This window comes from Loxodonta africana, chromosome 23 (assembly GCF_030014295.1).
Source record: "Loxodonta africana isolate mLoxAfr1 chromosome 23, mLoxAfr1.hap2, whole genome shotgun sequence".
NCBI lineage: Eukaryota > Metazoa > Chordata > Mammalia > Proboscidea > Elephantidae > Loxodonta > Loxodonta africana.
Window position 1 is genome coordinate 66,940,917 of NC_087364.1, and position 22,341 is coordinate 66,963,257.

Genomic DNA, 22,341 nt, shown 5'->3' on the forward strand with positions numbered 1-22,341 from the left:
TCCTCAGGGTAGTCGTGGAATGTGAAGCTATAAGTTTTTAAAATTACACACACACACACACGTATATACCTGTGCCTGTCAAGTTGCTTCCGACTCATAGCAACCCTATAGGTCAGAGTACAACTGCCCCATAGGGTTTCCAAGGATACAAAGTGCTGACCTGGTTCGCAGCTGAGCTCTTAACCACTGTACTACCAGGGGTCCATACACACACACACACACACACACACACGTCTCTGGTTAGTGTAAAAGGCTTGTACTCAACTACTAACTGAAAGGTTGGTGGTCCAAATCCAACCAGCAGTACTGCCGAGGAAAGACCTGGCAATCTAGTTTCTAAGAGCACAGCCATTGAAAACCCTGTATAGTGCAGTTCTACTCTGAAATACATGGGGTCGCCACGAGTTGGACTTGGTGGCAATGGATTTTGTTTGTTTGTTGACAAACACACATATAGTGGTCATCCCCCATAACACAGGTATGGGGAACTAACTGGTCAATGGTCACTTTCTCTAGCCTCTTGAGCATGTCCCCGGCTATGCATTTATTTTAAGTCTACCTTTTCTAATCCCATGTTCACTACCAGGAGAGAGAAAGTGAGGCCAAGAGCTTAATCAGATTATATATATTTATATAAAACTTTCTTGGCCCATCTATATCAAAGTTATTTGAAGGGGCATTTCGTATTTACAGATACTCAAGGGGGGTGTGTGTGGAAAAAGCAGGTGCCATTTAAGGTTAGAAAAGTGGCAATGATTTTTTAATAGTAAAAGTGTGAGTTTTTTAAAATTTTAATAGTAATACATACTCAGTAATGAAAACTTAGAAAATACAGAAAAGTAGAAAGGCCAACCATGGTTTACATTTTGGTGTACTACCCTCTAGATTTTTTATCCTAAATTTTGTTTGTTTTAGATAGTTATGTTTATAAACCAAAAAAAAAAACAAAAAACCAAACCCAGTGCTGTCGAGTTGATTCCGACTCATAGTGACCCCACAGGACAGAGTAGAACTGCCCCACAGAGTTTCCAAGGAGCGCCTGGTGGATTCGAACTGCCGGCCCTTTTGGTTAGCAGCTGTAGCACTTAACCGCTACTCCACCAGAGTTTCCACTTATGTTTATAATATATAAATAACCTTATAACCTGTTTTTTCACCTGGCATTATTCATAATTTTCATAACCATCACTTGCCATGACTGTATAATATTTCAACCAATGTACCACTCTTTACTTAATCACACCTTTAAAGTAAGACTTTCTGGCTATTTCTAGCATTCTGGAATTTATTAAACAGTGTGCAATATATGTATTTGCACGAAGTCTTATCCTGTATTCGTATTTATTTCCATGGGAGAGAGTCTTGGAAATAGATTTGTTTGATCTAATGGCATAAATACTTCTGAAGATCCTGGTAACATATTGCTTGACATTCTTGTCCTTATTCAAATGACTCCAGGCTATAGGAAAAGGAAAAACAAAGTGAGTCAAGCTGTAAATTTGGCTTGATTAATGATTCATAACCCAGGCAGAGAATTAAACATATAGTTCACATTTAAAACATGCTAGAATAGAAAATATCTATTTGAAACTACTAGGAAAGATATTATACATTCAAAAACCCAAACAAAATGGTGTTAAACAAGACACGCATGATCTTGTTCATGATTTGTCTGTACTCTGAACTTTCTGAATAGGTTTAGCAGTTTCAACTGAAACTAAACTAACGTTAGTATTTTAGCAGATTCGGTAGCAGAAGTTGCAGTAGGATAAAGTAAAGACGTAGTTTCATTCTTCCTCAAAATCTCTCGCTAGTGCATTCGGTAGGAAGAAGAATCATTACTGGAACGTAGCAGCACTCAAAACAGGAACTATTTCAATGGGATAAGAATCCAAGCCTTTGATCCTGGTCATGAGATTTAATCATCTTATAAGCAGGGCGATAAAAAAAAAAAAGAAAAAAGAAACCCAAACTTGTTGCCGTTGAGTGAACTCCGACTCATAGTGACCCTACAGGACAGAGAACTGCCCCACAGGGTTTCCAAGAAGTGGCTGGTGGATTCAAACTGCTGACCTTTTGGTTAGCAGCAGAGCTGTTAACCATTTTACCACCAGGGCTCCATAAACAGAGCAGTTCTCAAGAAATGGTAAGGCTTCTTTGTAATTTGGGTTGTTTCTATACAGAACACTGAAATGTTGCTTATTGGAAACACTTGTGCTGTTTCACAATACAAGACAGAGCATAGAGTTTACAAAGATTTAGTTGACTTAGTTCATAAGGCAAGTCAACAGACACATTGGAATGTTAGAAAAAAACCCAAAAAACTGAGATGTTAGAGCTTGAGTAAAGACAAGGGCAGTAGGAATGAAAGCAAGTGATGGATCCTAGAGATTTTTAAAGAAAGCACTCAAAGGTTCATTGAATCCTGGGAAGCGAGGGTAAAAGGAAGGAGATGCAGGTGCCAGTGAGGGTCTGTTACCTGGATGATGACTGAGTAGGTTACACACAGCATCTTGGACAGCTGAATGACTACTCTGATGAGGCAGACAATCACTTGAAGTCCACTGAGGGTTATGAGAATGGAAAATAGAATGAGGTTCCACTCCACTACATGTGCAGGTTCCAGGCACTGAATCCACGTGCTGGAATCTGTAAGGAAACTGTCAGAGAGGAGGAGATGGTAAATAAGAGCCATGGGCATTCTATGCACATGGTCCAAGGAAGATGGCTATGAGTATCTTTACATGTTCATGAGATTAATATATATGATTGAAATATATCAAACAAAGAAACCTGAGATGCAGATCCCAAATCCTCATAAAAAGACCAGACTTAATGGTCTGACTGAGACTAGAGGAATCCCGGCGGTCATGGTCCCCAAACCTTCTGTTGGCCCAGGACAGGAACCATTCCCAAAGACAACTCATCAGACATGGAAGGGACTGGACAATGGGTAGGAGAGAGATGATGATGAAGAGTGAGGTACTTGTATCAGGTGGACACTTGAGACTGTTTTGGCTTCTCCTGTCTGGAGGGCAGATAGGAGGGTAGAGAGGGTTAGAAACTGGCAAAATTGTCACGAAAGGAGAGACTGGAAGGGCTGACTCATTAGGGGGAAAGTAAGTGGGAGTAAGGAGTAAGGTGTATATAAGCTTATATGTGACAGACTGACTTGATCTGTAAAAGTTCACTTAAAGCTCAATAAAAATTATTATATATAAAAAAAAAAGACAAAGAAACCAAACCCATTGCCGTTGAGTCCATTCTGACTCATAGTAACCCTATAGGATAGAGTAGAGATGCCCCCTAAAGTTTCCAAGGAGTAGCTGGTGGATTCGAACTACCGACCTTTCGGTTAGCAGCCGAACACTTAACCACTGTGCCACCAGGGCTCCATCATAATATTAAATATGAATGAATATATTTTAATAATCATTCAGATACATATATTGAATTTGTTGTATGCATAGCACTGAGCAGGCACTCGACTTATTATAAACATGGCACCTGCCCTAGAAACAATTCCTATTTGATAAGGAACTGAGACTTACATCGAAGATTTAAACAACAATGTAAGCCCAGCACATGTCAAGACCAAGAGAGATAAAGACAGCCCCTTCTCTGGGAGAGCTCTGGTGGGGCAGTGGTTAAGAGCTCAGGCTGCTAACCAAAATGTCGGCAGTTGGAATCCACCAACCCCTCCTTGGAAACCCTACAGGGCAGCTGTACTCTGTCCTATAGGGTCACTATGAGTCAGAATCAGCTGGATGGCACACAACATGCAACATTCTCTAGGCGGTCAGAAGTTGGCGTGGGCTGTCAGGGATGGGTTTGAGCGTGTGCTGGATGTGCAGCGAAATAACAAAGAGAAATCCTACTCAAGATTCCTAGATTCTGTCCCAAATCCCTTTAGAACAGTAGTTTTCAAACTTGGACATGCATCAGCATTACCCAGAAGGCTTATTAAAACACACATTGCTGCCCCCACCCCCCCCACCCCCCGCCCCGAGTTTCTGATTCCAGAAGCCTGGCTGGGGCTCAAGGGTCCACCTCTCTACTAAATTCCCAAGTGATGCCGATGTTGCGGACTTGGGGCCCACATTTTGAGAACCTCTGCTTTAGAACATTGCCATTGTGTAGCTGTTGTTGTTGTTAGGTGCCATCCAGTCGGTTCCAACTCATAGCGACCCTGTGCACAACAGAACGAAACACTGCCTGGTCTTGCGCCATCCTTACAATCGTTGCTATGCTTGAGCTCGTTCTTGCAGCTACTGTGTCAATCCACCTCGTTGAGGGCCTTCCTCTTTTCCCTAGCTGTTAGAGTTAGATAACGAGGCGGGAACCAAGCTGGTCAAAAGGGTTTGATCAGAGTACCTAGGAACAGGATTATGAGGGGTGGGGAGCCAGAATGAAGCCACGCCCAGGATGGTCTTTAAGCCATGCTAAATCGACGTGACTGGCTTTTGCTCACTTCCAGGTCTGCAGCAGCCAATAGCATGTTTCCTAAGAGTGAGGCTAAATGAGGATAGAAAAGTGGTCTCCTCAAATCCCCCAAACAAAAGCAGCAAAACCTATTTACAGGGCAGAGTTGTATCTAAATACCTGGAGTCAATAGCCAGATGGTTTTTATTCAGACCTGAGCACTGCCTAGAGATCCTAGAGTGGGGAGGGGTGAATTCTGCATTTTCATGACATCACCATCACCATGATCTTTTTTCTTTCTCATTTTCCTTCTCCCTCTTCCATTTCTCTCCTACTCCCTACTTTGAGCTCTATTTTTCCTCCTTTTTAAATTTCCTTTTATTTATTATGCTCCAAAGGAGCCCTGGTGGCACAACGATTAAGTGCTTGGCTGCTAACTGAAAGATTGGTGGTTCAATCCCACCAGCAGCTCCATGGGAGAAAAGACCTGGCATCTGCTCCAGTAAAGATTTCAGCCTAGGGAACCCCGTGGGGCCATTCTACTCTGCCTTATCGGGTGGCTTTGAGTTGGAATCAACTTGATGGCGCACAACAACAACAAAGACATATGCTCCAGGGCACTCAGAATTTCTTAACATGACTAGTGGCCCTTACACTGAATATGGAGTCAGAACTTCTGGATCTGCGTGATCTTGGGCAAGGGACTTTACCTCTCTGGCCTCAAGAGTCTTATCTGGACAATGGGGATTAGAACACCTAACCCCAGAATTACTGCGAATATTTGGTGAGAGGTATGTAAAAATGCTTTGGAACCCGGAAAGCAGAATATGGATGTGGTTTTCTGTTACAATTTCCCTAGACCTATCTCATGCCCCTAACTCTGTTCCAGCCTCCAGGGAAGCTTGTCCCCAGTCCTCTCCTCTAGACAGTTTCCAGTATATGCTCTGCACAGATCCACAGATAGTCCAAGACTTTAAATCAAGACACAATGCAAGGTTTCTATTTGTTTCCCAGACTACAGTACTATTTACTCTTGTAAACAACAGAGAGTCCTAAGTGCACTAGTGAGGCCGGGTAGGGATCGGAAAGCTGGCCCTGACTCCCACTCCCGCATTCACTGTATCTCTGTCTCTATCTGCTTCCTCATTAGACTGTGTCCTCTGAGAGCACTGATCATGATTTAATCATCTCTGAATGGTCACATCTAAGACCTAAGGCAGTGTCTGGTGTATTCTAAAGATCAACAAATGTTTGTTCAACGAACAACTGAATCGGGATCCATGTCAGTCACCCGCCAACCACCTAGCAGATCGCCACGTGGTATAAAGGCATGTGCAGAGCAATGAGGTTATAATAAAATCTGGCAAGTTCTAGGAGTTTTTTTACTCTCATTTGGTATTAATTCCATTTAATTCTCAACTCTGCGAGATGGAAATGATTATTATCCCCAATTTATAGACCCTCAGAGATTTCAGAGATATTCAGATACTTGTCTAAGATCATACAGCTTATAAGTAGGAGAGGGGGACTTGAACTCAGATCCATAAGCATCTAAGACCTGTGCTCCAAGACAATGGTCACCCTAAGGCTTCCATCTCAGCAGCATGTTTTACCAGGTCTATGTGAGTTCCTAGGGGGCAGGAACCTGCATAACTTCTCTTTGGTTCTCTAACCTAATCCAAGGCCTGGAGATGATAAGTGCCCCATAAATATATGTAGAAGAAATGAACAAATGAATGTCCAATATGCACAACATCAACCTTAACAACAATTCCACCCTGAGTTTGCCAAGCCTCAGAAACTTCTCTAGGAGACCAAAGGTTAAGTTTCCCTGCACCCATGACCTCCAAACAATGTTTCACCTGGAAACAGGTGGAAACATATCATGGGCAGTTTTAAAGGAGTAATGTAGAAGCATGTGGGCAGCCTGTGATTCATGGATCAAAAGGGGAAGCTTCTTTGGTTTTGGGGTGGGAAAAAGTTAAGGGGTTGATGATATTAAAGCTGCACATCTTTTGCATCTAGTGAAGATTCCTGGGTGGTCCAAAAGGTCTGTGTATCTGAAAGGTTGGTATTTCGAAGCTGCCCAGTGGCACTGTGAAAGAAAGACCTGATGATCTGCTCTGTAAGATTATAGCCATTGAAAACTGTAAGGAGAAGGTCTACTCTGAAACGCGTGGAGTTGTCATGAGTTGGAACTGACTCGACGGCAACAGGCTCGCTCGTTTTCCAGTGGGATTTTCCACAGCAGAGTCCTCTTTCTTGAAGCCTTGCCAATTCTACAGGAGTGTGGCACCTCCTCCAATGCTCAGGAGGGCCTGAGGTTACTGTTGAGGTTATCCTGACTTGAGGAGAGCTCTGCTCTCTGATAGAGGTCACACCACATGGCGTCTTGTGGAACCTTCAGAAGGAAGATGGCATGTGCAAGAAGCAGTTGTGCTGTGCAGGCCTAGGTGGTATGTTAAGACCCTAAGTCAACTTGTTTTTTGATCGAGAGAGCCAATTCTGGGGATTTGAGAAGAAAGTGTAACATCCCCAGTGGATGGAACAAACAAACACTCCCTCATTTTATTCCATTCGAATTCTGATCACAGGCTAAAGCAAGGAGAGAGTCAATGGGCCTCTTCTGAGTCTCTCAGAGCTCCGCTCCCCACTGAGCTGCTTCTGCAGGGCTGGTGGCCCAAGAAACCAGCACAAGGCCAGTGTGAGGCATTCTGTGATCCAGGACGGGGTCTCTCCCTCAACATCTGACTCAACTTCCAGCCTTCTGAGCAAGGCTACCTCCTCAGACAATCCTTGGGTATATGCTAGAAAAGCTTTTGGCTCCTTACACAAAATCCTGCATCTAGTCTTGTCTCTGCTCTTGTTTCCTGGTTTTATCCCCGTCGAGCCTTGCTAGTGCAGCCCCCCGTGCCACCAATCAAGGGCACCGTGATTCTCTCCCAGCCAAGCCCTTTCGCAACTGTAACAAACCACATACCCAACCTGGCCACAAAACTAGACTGAGTTGCTGGAACCACTCAGACCCCAGGCTCAGCCATTGTCAGAACACAGTAATCACTGAGCACTAGACTGAAGTGTGGGAGAAATACCTTGTTCACTTAAATAATTTCCATGACAGCCTCAAAATGTTGAGTGGATGTGACATCAAAAGGCTGGAGAGAAAACATCTAAACAAAGATCTGTGTGGGAAAAAAACCAGTCTGGATATTAGTAAACCAACAGGAAAATTCTGCCTGAAGTAGCCACATTGAACCCCAAAGCGATTGTGGGAAACGGAATCTGTGAAAGCCAGTGTCTGACTTTCTGACCTCCTTGATTTGAGAAATTTTTCCTTACCGTCCTGCGGTGCCTTCAAAGGCGTACTCCCAGCCGTTGAGGGTGCGACAGTATGGGCCCTGGACAAGGCCCAAGGCAGATATGACCAGGCAGTATCCAGAGAAAGCAAGTCCAAGGGCAGAAAAGATAATCGACAGCAATGTCTAAATTAAACATGGAAGAAGGTTAATGTCATACAATGGGAGATTGTGGATAAATGATCAAATAGGTACATTTTTCTACTCACCCAAGACTGCTGCAGGCTACATAATACCAAATTCCAGATGAAATTGGGAAAATTTAATCTAAACCCATCTGATCTTAAAAATAATTTCTTCAATGATTTTTTTTGTTTGGCATCATGGAGAAGAAACCAGGCCAAAAAACAAACAAAAAAAACCCAGTGCCGTCGAGTCGATTCCAACTCATAGCGACCCTATAGGACAGAGTGGAATAGCCCTATAGAGTTTCCAAGGAGTGCCTGGTGGATTCAAACTGCTGACCTCTTGGTTAGCAGCTGTAGCACTTAACCACTACTCCACCAGGGTTTCCGAAACTGGGCTATTTACTAAATTTCTTCCCTTTTTCTGGAATTTTTGTATTATCAAAATACAGTCAGCCAATAATGGCCACCTCTTATATAAGCACAGTGAAGAGATGTGATCAATCAATCTACAACTCTTTCTTGAAGACTTGTCTTTTTCTAGGGAGAGCGGATTCTCTATGTATTATAACCTTTGACCTCTGCTTTCTCTTGGGAAGACAAATTTGATATGCCTTAACATGCTACAATATAAGAGGAGATGTGAGGTGTTAGCCTAGGTATTCACACTCATGTTCATGTTCACATTCAAGTGAGGATGGGATTGATGGCGAGGTGTTTTCGTTTGAGTAAAGAGGCTGCGTTCAGAGGCAGAAGGGTGCAGAGCTGTGAGACAGTAAGATGGATCTCATCTAATAAGGACGTCTGTACATGAGTAGAGGAAAGAAGCTTATGAAAACAGAGATGATAAGATACAACCCGGCCCTTCAGGAGCTTACAAGGGGAGTGCTGTTTAGAAGGGGCGTTCAGATCCTGGCAGAAAATGGCCCTGAATGGCAGGTCCAGCAGACTGACCTTCATCCTTCAAGGCAAGGGACTTTTGTCCAATCTTGTATTATAAAAATTTGCAAATTTATTGAAGACTTAAAAGTACAGTGCAATGGATCCCAATATACCCTTTACCTAGACTCACCCATTGTTAATATTTTGAAACATTTGCTCTGCCTCTTTAAAAAAAAAAAATACATATTTATTTATTTATACAGTTTCATTTCTGAACCATTTGAAAGTAAATTGCATGCAGACATCAAGAAATCTGTCCCTGAAAGTAGGAGGGAGCAGGAAAACTGGTAACAGAGAACCTAGGGTTTAGAAGGGAGAGTGTTGACATGTTGTGGGGTTGTTAACCAGTGTCATGCAACAATGTGTGTACCGTTTGATGAGAAACTGGTTTGTTCTATAAACCTTCGTCTAAAGTTCAATGAAAAAAAAGAAATCTTATCCCTGAACACATCAGCACTCATCTTCTAAGAATAAAGACATTCTTCTACATAACCACAATACCATTGTCATATGAAAGGAATTTAACAATAATTTAATTATGTTATCTGACATCTAATATGTAATCTGGAGTTCCTGGGTCATGCAAGCAGTTAACATGTGCTTGGCTGCTAACTAAAAGTTGGAAGGTTCAGGTCCACCCAGAGGCACCTCAGGAAGCCCTGGTGATCTACTTCTGAAAAATCAGCCATTGAAAACCCTGTGGAGCACAGTCCTATCCTGACACACATGGAGTTGCCATGAGTTGGAGTTGACGCAATGGCAACTGGTTGGTTTAATAAGTAATCTATGTATGTTTCCCCAATTATCCCCTAAATGTATTTTATAGCTGTTTTTTACTTTTTGATACAGAATCTGGATTTATATACAAGTTTACATCTCTGTACCCATTGCCGTGGAGTCGATTCTGACTCATAAAGACCCTGTAGGACAGAGTAGAACTGCCCCATAGAGTTTCCAAGGAGCGCCTGGTGGATTCGAACTCCCGACCTTTTGGTTAGCAGCCGTAGCACTTAACCACTACGCCACCAGGGTTTCCTACATCTCTGTAGTCTCTTTTAATCTAGAATAGTCTGCCTGCCCTTTGTTTTTTCATTATATTGAATTTTTTTTTTTTCTTTTAAGAATCTTGGGCAGTTGTCTTGTAGAATGTCCTGCATTCTGGTTTTTCTGATTGTGTCTGCATGATTGGATTCCGGTTAAACATTTTGGAGAGAATACCACATTAGTGAGGAGGTCCATCATGTCAGCTTGTCCAGATATTGGTGGTGCTAAGATTAAGGTGATGTCCTTCATATCTCTCCACTGTAAAAGCCCACTTTCCATTTTGTAACTCGTAAATAGTCTGCGAGGTGATACTTTGAACCTGTGTCATATCCTGCCCCCTAACAACATTTCAACTGATGGACTTAGTATACATTGATGATCCTCATGTCCACTGATCATCAGTTACTACACTGGGGCTGCAACGTGCTGTTTTTTTTAAGTCTACCGTTCTTTCTGAATTTATAAATTATTGTTTTCTGCACAGAAGATTTTCCATTTCACTTCTTTCTCTCCCCCCCCCCACCTGTCTTTGCATCATGTGGACTTATGGATTTTTCTAATTCAGTGTGTTATAATCAGTAACTATTATTGTCCTTTTAGATACCCAGATAGCCCCACATTTCGCCAGTGGGAACAGCCCATCAATTCAGCTCCTGTGCAATGTAGCATGTCCCTCTTGTTCCGTGAGCACTTCCTTGCTGTCTGTCTGTCACAAGATATCCCAGGCTCCCTTTGAACTTACCTTGCTGAGACCTAAATTAAGCTTTTTTTCACTTAGAAACCATGTAATTGGTTTTTGAACAAGGAAGTGACATGAACGATGTGTGTTTTTTTGAAGATTGCTCTAGCAGTGGTGTGCCTACGAACTGGAAGTGAGAGAACCCAAAGGTCAGGATTCCATGTGGAGACAACCTCAAGCTGAGGTGGTAAATACGTGTGCTGGAGTGAAAGAAGTGGTGAAAGAAAAGAAGGAATGGCAGGAAGAGCCATTAAGGGGGAAATGCACAGCTGGAGATGGGCTTAAAAAAAAACAAAACAGAATTTGGGGCCTTGGTAAAAAGGATATAGAAATAGGGAAGACAGGAGGGAGTAGTTTGGTTTTGGAGAAAGATATATTTAGTGTTAGAAATGTTGATGCTAAGGTGAGAGTAGGCCAACTAAACAGAAATGTACAATAGTCAGCTGATGATAAATTCAAGGGCCAAGGTTGGAAAAGAGACAACAAAAAATATGTGATTACAGGATTAAAGATTAATTAAAATTATATTTCTTTTTAAAAAACCCATTTCCTGATTACAAAAGTCATACATGGACATTATGGAAAACTGGAGAACATGTTTTAAAAAACACAACGAAGAAAGAACAGTTCTGCTCCCCTCCCACTTGATATCAATTATTTCATTGACGTTTTTACCTATCATGAAAAGCTCTCTGAAATTATATTTCTCAGGTTGATTTCAACAGAATTTTGCCTCTTCGTGGGATGAGATAAGCAGGGCTACATTATTATTATTACAGTAGATCACTGTTCAAAAAAAAAAAAAATGAAAAACAAACCAGTTGCTGTCAAATGGATTCTGACTCATGGTGACCCCATGTGCTAGTTACATTTTAAAAAGAAAATTTGCCTATTCACCAGTGCCAACTTCCCAAAAGGAAGGAGGATGTTTTGAAAAAGACTACACACCTTGTTTACCAAATGTATCCTGAAGCAATTCGCTAGGAAGAGCAGTGAAGAATTTCTTCACTTGAGGAAATTGACGGAAAACCACAGTATAGTACATAAGTTTGTGTACACACACACACACATTACAATCCAATGAGTGAATACCACTGCGCAATAGAGGCAGCTTCAAGAAAAAGTTGGAAGAAGAACCTCTCTCAGTAACAGTTTCATTTTTTTGTAAAGACATTGATTGAGAATGGAGCCTACTCAATAGGGCCGTTTCGAAAAGCAAAGGAGACAATGGATGTCAAATTTATTTGGAAAGTGTAAAGTATAGTCAAAATATCAGCTATCGTTTTAAGTGTTCTTCTTTGGCCAATATTTGTTTTTCAAGGTTAACAACCCACAAAGTGTTGGGAGAAGACCAGCCCCCAGGGAGGAATAAACAGCAATGAAGAAGTGAATTTTAGGTGGCCTCAACTTCAGTTCTGGAGCTTCAGAATTTGCAAACTGGGACAGAAGCAAATGTAGCCTGCAAGATGTGTGGTATTTGGCACACACAACTTTTAAAATTGGAATTAATTGCCAACATTTTACAACAGAGAGGTTCCATATAAAAATTTACATTTCTACTTTCTCATGAAAATTAAGCATCATTGCTGAATTTTATCATGGTAACAATTGGGAACATTTCCAGATCTATCCTGAAGTCCAGCACTGTCAGTGATAGGATAATATCCATACACCTACAAGGAAGACCAGTTAATATGACTATTATTCAAATTTATGCACCAATCACTAGGGCCAAAGATGAAGAAATAGAAGATCTTTATCAGCTGCTGCAGTCTGAAATTGATCGAACATGCAATCAAGATGCATTGATAATTACGGGTGATTTTAATGCAAAAGTTGGAAACGAAGAAGGATCAGTAGTTGGAAGCTATGGCCTTGGTGATAGAAACAATGCTGGAGATAGAATGATAGAATTTTGCAAGACCAATGACTTCTTCATTGCAAATACCTTCTTTCACCAACATAAACGGTGACTATACACATGGACCTCACCAAATGGAACACACAGAAATCAGATTGACTACATCTGTGGAAAGAGACGATGGAAATGCTCAATATCATCAGTCAGAGCAAGGCCAGGGGGCAAATGTGGAACAGACCATCAATCGCGCATATGCAAGTTCAAGCTGAAATTGAAGAAAATCAGAGCAAGTCCACGAGAGCCAAAATATGACCCTGAGTATATCCCACCTGAATTTAGAGACCATCTGAAGAATAGATTTGACACATTGAACACTAGTGACTGAAGACCAGATGAGTTGTGGAAGGACATCATACCTGAAGAAAGCAAGAGGTCATTGAAAAGACAAGAAAGAAAAAAAAGACCAAGATGGATGTCAGAGGAGACTCTGAAATTTGCTCTTGAACGTCGAGCAGCTAAAGCAAAAGGAAGAATTGATGAAGTAAAAGAACTGAAGATTTCAAAGGGCTTCTCGAGAAGAAAAAGTAAAGTATTACAATAACATGTGCAAAGAGCTGGAGATGGAAAACCAAAAGGGAAGTACACGCTCAGTGTTTCTCAAGCTGAAAGAACTGAAGAAAAAATTCAGCCTCGAGTTGCAATAGTGAAGGATTCTATGGGGAAAGTATTAAATGACTCAGGAAGCATCAAAAGAAGATGGAAGGAGTGCACAGAGTCATTATACCAAAAAGAATTAGTTGACGTTCAACCATTTCAAGAGGTGGCATACGATCAGGAACTGATGATACTGAAGGAATAAGTCCAAGCTGCTCTGAAGGCATTGGCAAAAAACAAGGGTCCAGGAACTGATGGAATATCAATTGAGATGTTTCAACAAACAGATGTGGCACTGGAGGTGCTCACTCGTCTATGCCAAGAAATATGGAAGACAGCTTCCTGGCCAACTCACTGGAAGAGATCCATATTTATGCCTATTCCCAAGAAAGGTGATCCAACTGAATGTGAAAATTATAGAACGATATCATTAATATCACACGCAAGCAAAATTTTCCTGAAGATCATTCAAAAACGGCTGCAGCAGTATACCAACAGGGAACTGCCAGAAATTCAGGCTGGATTCAGAAGAGGGCATGGAACCGGGGATATCATTGCTGATGTCAGATGGATCCTGGCTGAAAGCAGGGAATACCTGAAGGATGTTTACCTGTGTTTTATTGACTATGCAAAGGCATTTGACTGTGTGGATCATAACAAATTATGGATAACACTGCGAAGAACGGGAATTCCAGAACACTTAATTGTGCCCATGAGGAACCTTTACCTAGATCAAGAGGCAGTTGTTCGGATAGAACAAGGGGATACTGATTGGTTTAAAGTCAGGAAAAGCGTGCATCAGAGTTGTATTCTTTCACCATACCTATTCAGTCTGTATGCTGAGCAAATAATCTGAGAAGCTGGACTATATGAAGAAGAACGGGGCATCAGGATTGGAGGAAGACTCATTAACAACCTGCATTATGCAGATGACACAACCTTGCTTGCTGAAAGTGAAGAGGACTTGAAGCATTTACTAATGAAGATCAAAGACCACAGCCTTCAGTATGGACTGCACCTCAACATAAAGAAAACAAAAACCCTAACAACTGGACCAATGAGCAACATCATGATAAATAGTGGAAAGATTGAAATTGTCAAGGATTTCATTTTACTTGGAACTACAATCAACAACCATGGAAGCAGTAGTCAGGAAATCAAAAGATGCATTGCTTTGGGCAAATCTGTTGCAAAGGACCTCTTTATAGTGTTGAAAAGCAAAGATGTCACCTTCAAGACTAAGGTGCGCCTGACCCAAGCCATGGTATTTTCAATCTCATCACATGCATGTGAAAGCTGGACAACGAATAAGGAAGACCGAAGAAGAATTGACACCTTTGACTTGTGGTGTTGGCGAAGAGTATTGAATATACCATGGACTGCCAAAAGAACAAACAAATCTGTCTTAGAAGAAGTACAACCAGAATGCTCCTTAGACGAAAGGATGGCAAGACTGTGTCGTACATACTTTGGACATGTTGTCAGGAGGGATCAGTCCCTGGAGAAGGACATCATGCTTGGCAGAGTACAGGGTCAGCAGAAAAGAGGAAGACCTTCAATGAGATGGACTGACACAGTGGCTGCAACAATGAGCTCAGGCATAACAACGATTGTAAGGGTGGCTCAGGACCGGGCAGTGTTTCCTTCTGTTGTGCATAGGGTCGCTAAGAGTAGGAACCAACTCGACTGCACCTAACAACAACAACAACAACAATTGGCTGGGCCTCAGGACTAACTTCCTTCCCTCCTTAAAAGGAAAATTTGCTCTAATATCTAACAGGGTCTGTTTCATTTGAATGTATTTGGCTCCTGGGGCATCTGTGCTGGGTTCCCTATTCTAGAGCCTACCTTGGAAAAGCCAAGCAAGGAATCCAGCTCATCTCTTTCCCTTCCTCCTGCTCCTCTCATTCAGATGTCAGTCTCGGTCAATGCTGATTATAAGACCCAGTTCAGGCTCTAGACTTTTTCTAGCATACATCTGAGCTGAAGATGCTAATAGTGAGTTAAAGCAAGTTGAACACATTTATTTTTATTTTACACTTGTAATGGCACACACATTTGTTTTCCAGGAATTCCCCCAAGTATCGTAGCTTGTCTGTGTACCTGGATCCTTTGCTTCACCTAGGCAATTTTGAAAGCTTTTCCATAACTATAAGATCAGCAGCTATAGAAGGATGTGTGAGTTAGTAGGTTAAGAAAACACACACACACACACACACACACACACACACACACAGTGTATAGTTTAATTCTTCTGCACCAGGGTTGCTGTGCTAAGTTAAGCAACTAATTTAATTTTCCAAAGGCAACTATCAAAGAAAGCTGGCCATATCATCTTGGCTAAACGTTAAAACCATCTGGGGAGGTTTAAAACATATCTATACCTAGGTTACTCATAGTGACCCTATAGGACAGAGTACAACTCCCCCCACAGAGTTTCCAAGGAGCGCCTGGTGGATTCCAACTGCTGACCTTTTGATTAGCAGCCGTAGCTCTTAACCACCTCGTCACCAGGGACAGCAGTGGGTTTGTTTGGTTTTTTTTTTGGTTGCACCTCAGACCAATCAAATCAGGGACTCTGGAGATGGGACCTAGTCATCACTGGTTTTTCAAGCTTCCCGGGAGATTGCAGTGTGCAGCCAAGGTTTGGATCCACTGCTGTAAAGAACACCTGCCAGCCTCCCAGGAAAGCTCCTCTTAGTTAGTCACATGTCTTCTCTGAGCCACAGGTGCCTCATCTGTATATAGGAGTCACAATGACCTAATTCACTCAGTAAATGTGAAAGAGCTCTAAAAAAAGTACTATGCAAACGTGAGAAACTATGACAGTGAGGAGGAGGAGAAGGAGAAGGAAGATGGCAGAAACGTAGGGACCCCCTGGTTGCCTGTTGAGCACAGGCTGAGGAGGATTGGCTGTGTTATTCTCCCTTGATTCTATTTTAACTTTGTAAAATTTCAATTTAAAAAATGCACACTCTTTACACACAAAAACATGGCTAAATCTAAAAATCATTATGCTGAAAGATGTCGCATAAGAAAGGCAAATACTGTGGGATTCCATTTATATAAAATGCTAACTAATTTGTGATGACAAAAAAAAAAATCGATCAAAGGTTTATCTTTGGGGGCGATGGAAATGTTCTGTATCTTGATTGCGACGGTCATTTCATGGGTGAATTCAACTGTCAAAACTCATGGAATCGTACACTTTCCATGTTTGTCATTTATTGTGGGTGAATTGCTACTCAATGACACTGATGAGGTAAAAAATATTTTCCACAGCAACCCAGCTAGGAAAAACCAAACCCACTGCCATCGAGCCTGTTGGGTTTCCAAGGCTGTAATCTTTATAGGAGCAGACTGCCACATCTTTCTCCTGCAGAACGGCTGGTGGATTTGAACTGAGACCTTTCGATTAGCAGCAGAGTACAGCACCACCAGGGCTCCTGGTCCAGGTAGGAAAAGGTAGTATTATTTCCTAATTCTATGTGTCTTTAAGTCCTGAATTTCTGAAAAAACATCAGCAGAGCAAAGGTGGAGGAAAGGCTGTAAGCAAAATGGAAGACGATTTTTGGAGTCAATTCCTGGGCTCTGCACTGATAGGTCACTGAGAGAATATGATGTTGTCAATATTTTAGTGTTTCTGAGTGAGAGGAAAGAAAGTTGAAGCCCACTCTTCCATCCTCAAAAAAGTGCTGCTCTTACCATGTACTTTTTGCTGCAGTTTTCACTCTGGCAACATTTAGGGTTGTTTTCATTCTCCAGTACAAGAAGGACTGCTGCTACTATAAGCATCTATAGGGAGAAGCGATAAAACGTCAGAAAAAGAATGCTAGTTTACATTCACGTTCATAGTGAGACAGCGATTCCAAAAATCGACTCTGGGGTCACATAGACCTCAGTTCGAATCCCAGATCTCCCACTTTCTAGTTATGTGAGCTTGAGAATCCTTCCCTTTCAAATAACTTTGAGTATTCCCTCATTAGGTTGTTACAAAGTAATACATGTAAAATTTTGAGCACAGCACTCAGGTGATAGTAAGTGATGGATAAATGTTAGCTATTATTATCATACATTTACCAATTGGAGCCCTGGTAGTGCAATGGTTAAGAGCTCGACTGCTAACCCAAAGTTCAGCAGTTCAATTCCACCAGCTGCCCCTTGGAAGATCTATCGAGCGGTTCTACTCTGTCCTATGGGTTTGCTATGATTTGGAATCGACTCAATTGCAATAGATTTTTGGTTTACCAATTACCAAAAGCTAAGGATTAAAAAAGGAGGAGTAAATGGTATGAGGAAACGCTGGTGGCGTAGTGATTAAGAGCTACGGCTGCTAACCAAAAGGTCGGCAGTTCAAATCCACCAGGCGCTCCTTGTCAACTCTATGGGGCAGTTCTACTCTGTTCTATACTGTTGCTATAAGTAGGAATCAACTGGATGGCAATGGGGTAAATGGTATGAACATGGAAAAATCATCCTAGATAGCAAAATCGCATTTCTCCCTAGCTCCATTCTGGAAGACCTGGTTAATATAAAAGTCACCCCCAGTAACTAGGTGCCGTTGAGTTGATTCCGACTCATGGCAGCCCCACGAGCGTCAGAGTAGAACTGTACTCCATAGGGTTTTCAGTGGCTGATTTTTGGAAAGTAGAATGCCAGGCCTTTCTTCTGAGCAGCTCTGGGTGGACTCGAACCTCCAACTTTTCAGTTAGCAGCTGAGTGCCTTAGCCATTTGCATCACCAAGGGAGTCCAAATCTGAAACTACATCTCTCAATTCAACGTAAAGCAAATTCAGTTTCCCCATACGCTGAAATCACCTGAGGTCCAAATTTTCCATCGTGTTTTATCTGTAAGCTAGCAGATTGAAGAAGTCAATGCTTTCTACTTACCTTTCTTGGTAATTTAGGCAAAGGGGTCAAGTTCTGGAAAGAACATAGATATCTTCACTATTGTAATCCCCAATTTGAGCCAATATGGAGTTGCTTTTAGCATATTCTCCGTCTATTTTTTTTTTTTTTACCCTTTACTCTCTCTTTTCAGCACTGAATTCCTAAGCTGAGTTCACTGTTATTTTAATGTTCGTAACCAACCTTTCCAGTTTCCACATTCCTTCAGACTTTGTTTATTTATCTACCCATTTAATTATTTATTTTCCTCTACTTTCTCCTAAAAGGGTTTGAAGCAGTTACAATAATATTTTTTCCAAGAACTGGATAATAAAAAACAGAGAATAGTTTCTTTTTCCAGTGTTAAATTTTTTCGTGGAATTTAAGCTATTCCCACTGCTGTCGAGTCGATTCTGACTCATAGCGACCCTATAGGACAGAGTAGAACTGCCCGATAGAGTTTCCAAGGAGCACCTGGCGGATTCGAACTGCCGACCTCTGGGTTAGCAGCCGTAGCACTTAACCACTATGCCACCAGGGTTTCCAATTTAAGCTAAAGGGTCCCATATTCCTTTCAAAGCCATTAATTATCACAAGTTTTAATAAATTCTGGTTTAACCTTACTTAGGACTTGCAAGTCTTCCATTTATTACAATTACATATTGAGGGAAATAATGAAGAGATATGGCTGAAGTACAATAAAAAACTTCATTGCAGTGTTGGTAGAAATCGAGATTTACAGTCTTGGAAACCCTCTGTGTTCGCTCTGAGTGTGAATCAACTCAAGGGCAGTGGGTCTGGTTTTTTTGAGGGGAGAATTAGGCATATACCCTGGAGTCCTGCTGTTGGAGCATCACCTGTGTTGTAGGAGAAACGACCTTTTGTTTTGTTGTATTTTAAAACATAATTGCAATAAAAGAACTCAAGACGGGTGGAGGAAAATGACCCGTCATTCCACCACCCTGACACATTTTTACATCTTTACTTTCAGAGTTTTCCCACAGAAGTATGTTTTTACATCATTGCGATCATAATTTACCCACCGTTTTGTTGTAGCTTTTTTTTTTCACTTAACAGGAAATAATATACATTTTCCAAGTTATTACAGTTTCGTGATTACAATTTTCATCACGGCATGAAGTGAATGTGCCACACTGATTGGGCCATTTCTCTGCTAGGCTGCTTCTTCTAGTTATTTACTATTGTAAACAATTGCTGTGACAAATATCTGTGTATACAGCTTTTGCTTTGTTTTGGATCTATTTCCTTAGAATGAAGTGTGATATTTAGGATTACCAAGTCAAAGCACATAAGAGTCTTCATGGATCTCTATAGAGCACACGAAGCTTTTCTCCAATAAATAAATATTTATTTATAGTGTTGCCAACATGAGTTACTACCTATGACATAGCAACTTCAATAACGTGGGGTATCAACATTTTAAAGTTTACTAATTTAACAGGCAAAAAACAGTCAGTAAAAGAAAACTGCTCTACAACATAAAAAAAACACTCAAATATTCCACCCATAGAGATGTAGCGGTAGATTATAAAGAATTTTCTTCTACATTGTCGGTGCGATTGTAAGCTTCCAGTGTACAACGTATTGTTTTTAGGAATGATATGATCAGGATAAGTGTCTTTTCCTGAGTTGCCAATGTGATTTACTATCAGTTTATTTTTAAAGAGCACAAATTCATCCCAAAGCATCTGTAGCTTCTTACTTACGGATAAGTTGATTTAGTTTTCAAACCCCCCCTTCTTATGTAGGACCATTTACTGAAGATGCCGTTCATCTTTCAAAGCGTATTTACTTTCACAACAGTTACTGGCCCTGCCCTAAGCAGTTCACATATGATTTTATTTCATTCCCACAATCACCCTGCAAGGGAAATATCACTATCTACATTTTTCAAATGAGGAAACCCGAGGCTCAGAGATAATGAGCCACTGGCTAAAGTTCTCAGAGCATAAAGGACCAAGGTTAGACTTAAATGCAGGTTTGTCTGAAGGTTCCAGTCTGTGTTTTTTCCACACCACCCTGGCCAGCCCCCAAGCTAGAAAAATGATGAGTACAGGCAGAAAGTCTGTTCTGGAAAAAAGCAGTGCCACTGGAGATCAAAAAAAAAAAATTCACAATCAAAATTAATAAAAAAAAGGAGATATACCATTTCTACACTCCACTGTCCAAGAAGTTTTCATCAGGACTCATTTCCTGCACGGCTTAACTGAAAACAAAGCTACTCCTCAAGTTCTAATGAACTCTCGTCCCACCCACCCTCCCTCCAAATCCCGAACCCAGGATTAGTAGAATGACTTTTTCATTATAGATCATTTTTACCAGGAACAAGGCAATTCCTAGTAAAAGCCCCCATATACGATCCCAAATCTCCCAAGTCACACTCACCATGACACCTGAGAAACAGATTCCTTCAAAGAACCACACGTAGTTGGTGAGTTTATGGCTGGATGCATAGGAAGCTTGCCCATTTGGGAAATACAATAATATATTAACAATTATGCTCCAAAGTGCAAGCAGGATCAGTAGACCACTTAAGTAGCCTCCACACTTCCGAGACCCCATTTTGCCCTGCTGAGAACCTGTAGGAATGTTCAAGAGTGTAGAATTACATAGAGCCTCTTTTTCTTTTTTTTTTCTTTTCCTTTCCTACCTGTCTTTTTTTCCTTAAGATTATCTGCCACTTTCTGGGTCACAGCCCTTCACTTCATATTCATGAGGAGCTTGAGAGCTCACTATAAGCGCAGCTGGACAATCTCAGTCTGAAATAGTGGTTTACTGTTTGGAGAACAATAGACAACGATCAACGGCTGAAGAGCTGAGCTGGTATGCATCCTGTGCCAAAGGAATGCAGTGTTTTTCACTGCTTTTTAAAATAAGTCATTTTCCTCTGGATTAGAGCACTAAAGACTCAACCCTGAGCGTGTTTTAAGAAGGAAGTTGCAACAGGAAGGGATAGAATTGAGTTCGGCACATTTTATCCAACAACAGCGGACGGAACTCTTGAAAGCTATCACGGTTGAGGGGGGAGGGAGGTGGTTGTAGTAGAGCATGGTATGTTTATGAAAAGATCCTGACTTTACACCACTTTACAGAGCTACCTCTAAGCATTTATTGAAGCTGCAGGGACCCAAAAAGGACAAAGACAGAGACAGGTGAGTGAGGAAAACAAGACTTCACAGCTGGTGGGTTTATTGTTACAAGATCCGCCTGTAAGTGCTTTCCTTCCAAGAGTTTGCATTTGCCATCTCTTTCAAGGATCCCTGGTGATGAAGTCGTTAAGAGCTCAGGCTGCTAACCAAAAGATCGGCAGTTCAAATTCACCAGGTGCTCCTTGGAACCCCTCTGGGGCATCTCCACTGTGTCGTGTAGGGCAGTAGGAGCCAGAAATGACTCGATGGCACACAACAACATCTCTTTAAAACTCACTACCTCCCTGAAAAATAATAACAGGGGTGAATTCCTATCTATCTTGCTGTTACGGAAAAGGAAGTAAGTGAAGTTGAGTAATTTGATTAAGACTTTCTGAGTCATGAGTTTGCAACAGGGATTTAAGAATTCTCCTTTCCAAATTATAGCTCTAAATTTAAGGAGTCACAGATTCCCTCTAATTATGACGACATGACATAAGGCGAGGGCGACAGGAAGGAGTCTTGGGACTAACATGTGAAAGATGAAATAGAAAGCAGAAGTTAAGGGGAGCTCAAGGTTTTAAACCCCAGCCCCACCCCTTTCCGCTGTTACCCCCTTGACCCTGATGGACTCTTGACCAATTACTTAACTTTCTGAAGCCTCAACCTCCTCAGCTATGAAATGGAGATATAAATAGTTCCCGCCCCAGAATGACAATGTAAGGATAAAACAAGATTATGTGTGCAAAGTGTGCCAGAGGCATACAGAGAGGCAGCGATATATGAGACACCATTAATAATAAAAAGCGCAGTTACAAAAACAAAATAGAACAGACAGCAGAAGTAGCCAAGTCTGCTTCTTTACTCCTGTCTGTACCCCAAACCCAACCCTGTATCATGAACTCTTAAACTGATCCCAGAAGTATTTACATGTGGAAGTGTTAATATGATATAACATATATATTTTTATTTTAGGAGAATACAAATTTATTTTTCTATAAATACTTTTAAATTATGTTACAAAAATACTCTTTAAAAAAAAAATAGTTGGAACCACTTTTGGATGAAAACAAGACAAACCTAGAAACTAGCAGTCTTATTACTTAAAAAACAAAAAAACCCTAATGGGATTCAAAGAGGTTTCGTGGCACCCCCTGGTGGA

General features: G+C 41.3%; 1 protein-coding gene across 1 annotated transcript; it reads right to left on the reverse strand.

Moving 5' to 3' along the window:
• Window positions 1-434: 434 nt before the first annotated feature.
• On the reverse strand, window positions 435-21,778 carry TM4SF18 (transmembrane 4 L six family member 18). The gene is made up of 5 exons (XM_064275582.1): window positions 20,437-21,778; window positions 16,849-16,938; window positions 7,762-7,904; window positions 2,480-2,660; window positions 435-1,459 (listed from the first exon to the last, which is right to left on the reverse strand). Exons 1-5 carry the CDS (start codon window positions 20,611-20,613, stop codon window positions 1,445-1,447), a joined length of 606 nt encoding a protein of 201 aa, XP_064131652.1. The 5' UTR covers window positions 20,614-21,778; the 3' UTR covers window positions 435-1,444.
• Between the last annotated feature and the right edge of the window lie 563 nt (window positions 21,779-22,341).

Bases quoted from the DNA above. Each gene is read 5' to 3' on its own strand.
- TM4SF18 (XM_064275582.1), bottom strand. From the start codon at position 20,613: ATGGGGTCTCGGAAGTGTGGAGGCTACTTAAGTGGTCTACTGATCCTG. The intron at 16,939-20,436 runs GTGAGTGTGACT...TTCTCCCTATAG, and splicing joins TCTGTTTCTCAGGTGTCATG to ATGCTTATAGTAGCAGCAGT. The intron at 7,905-16,848 runs GTAAGAGCAGCA...TGTTTAATTTAG, and splicing joins ACTGCAGCAAAAAGTACATG to ACATTGCTGTCGATTATCTT.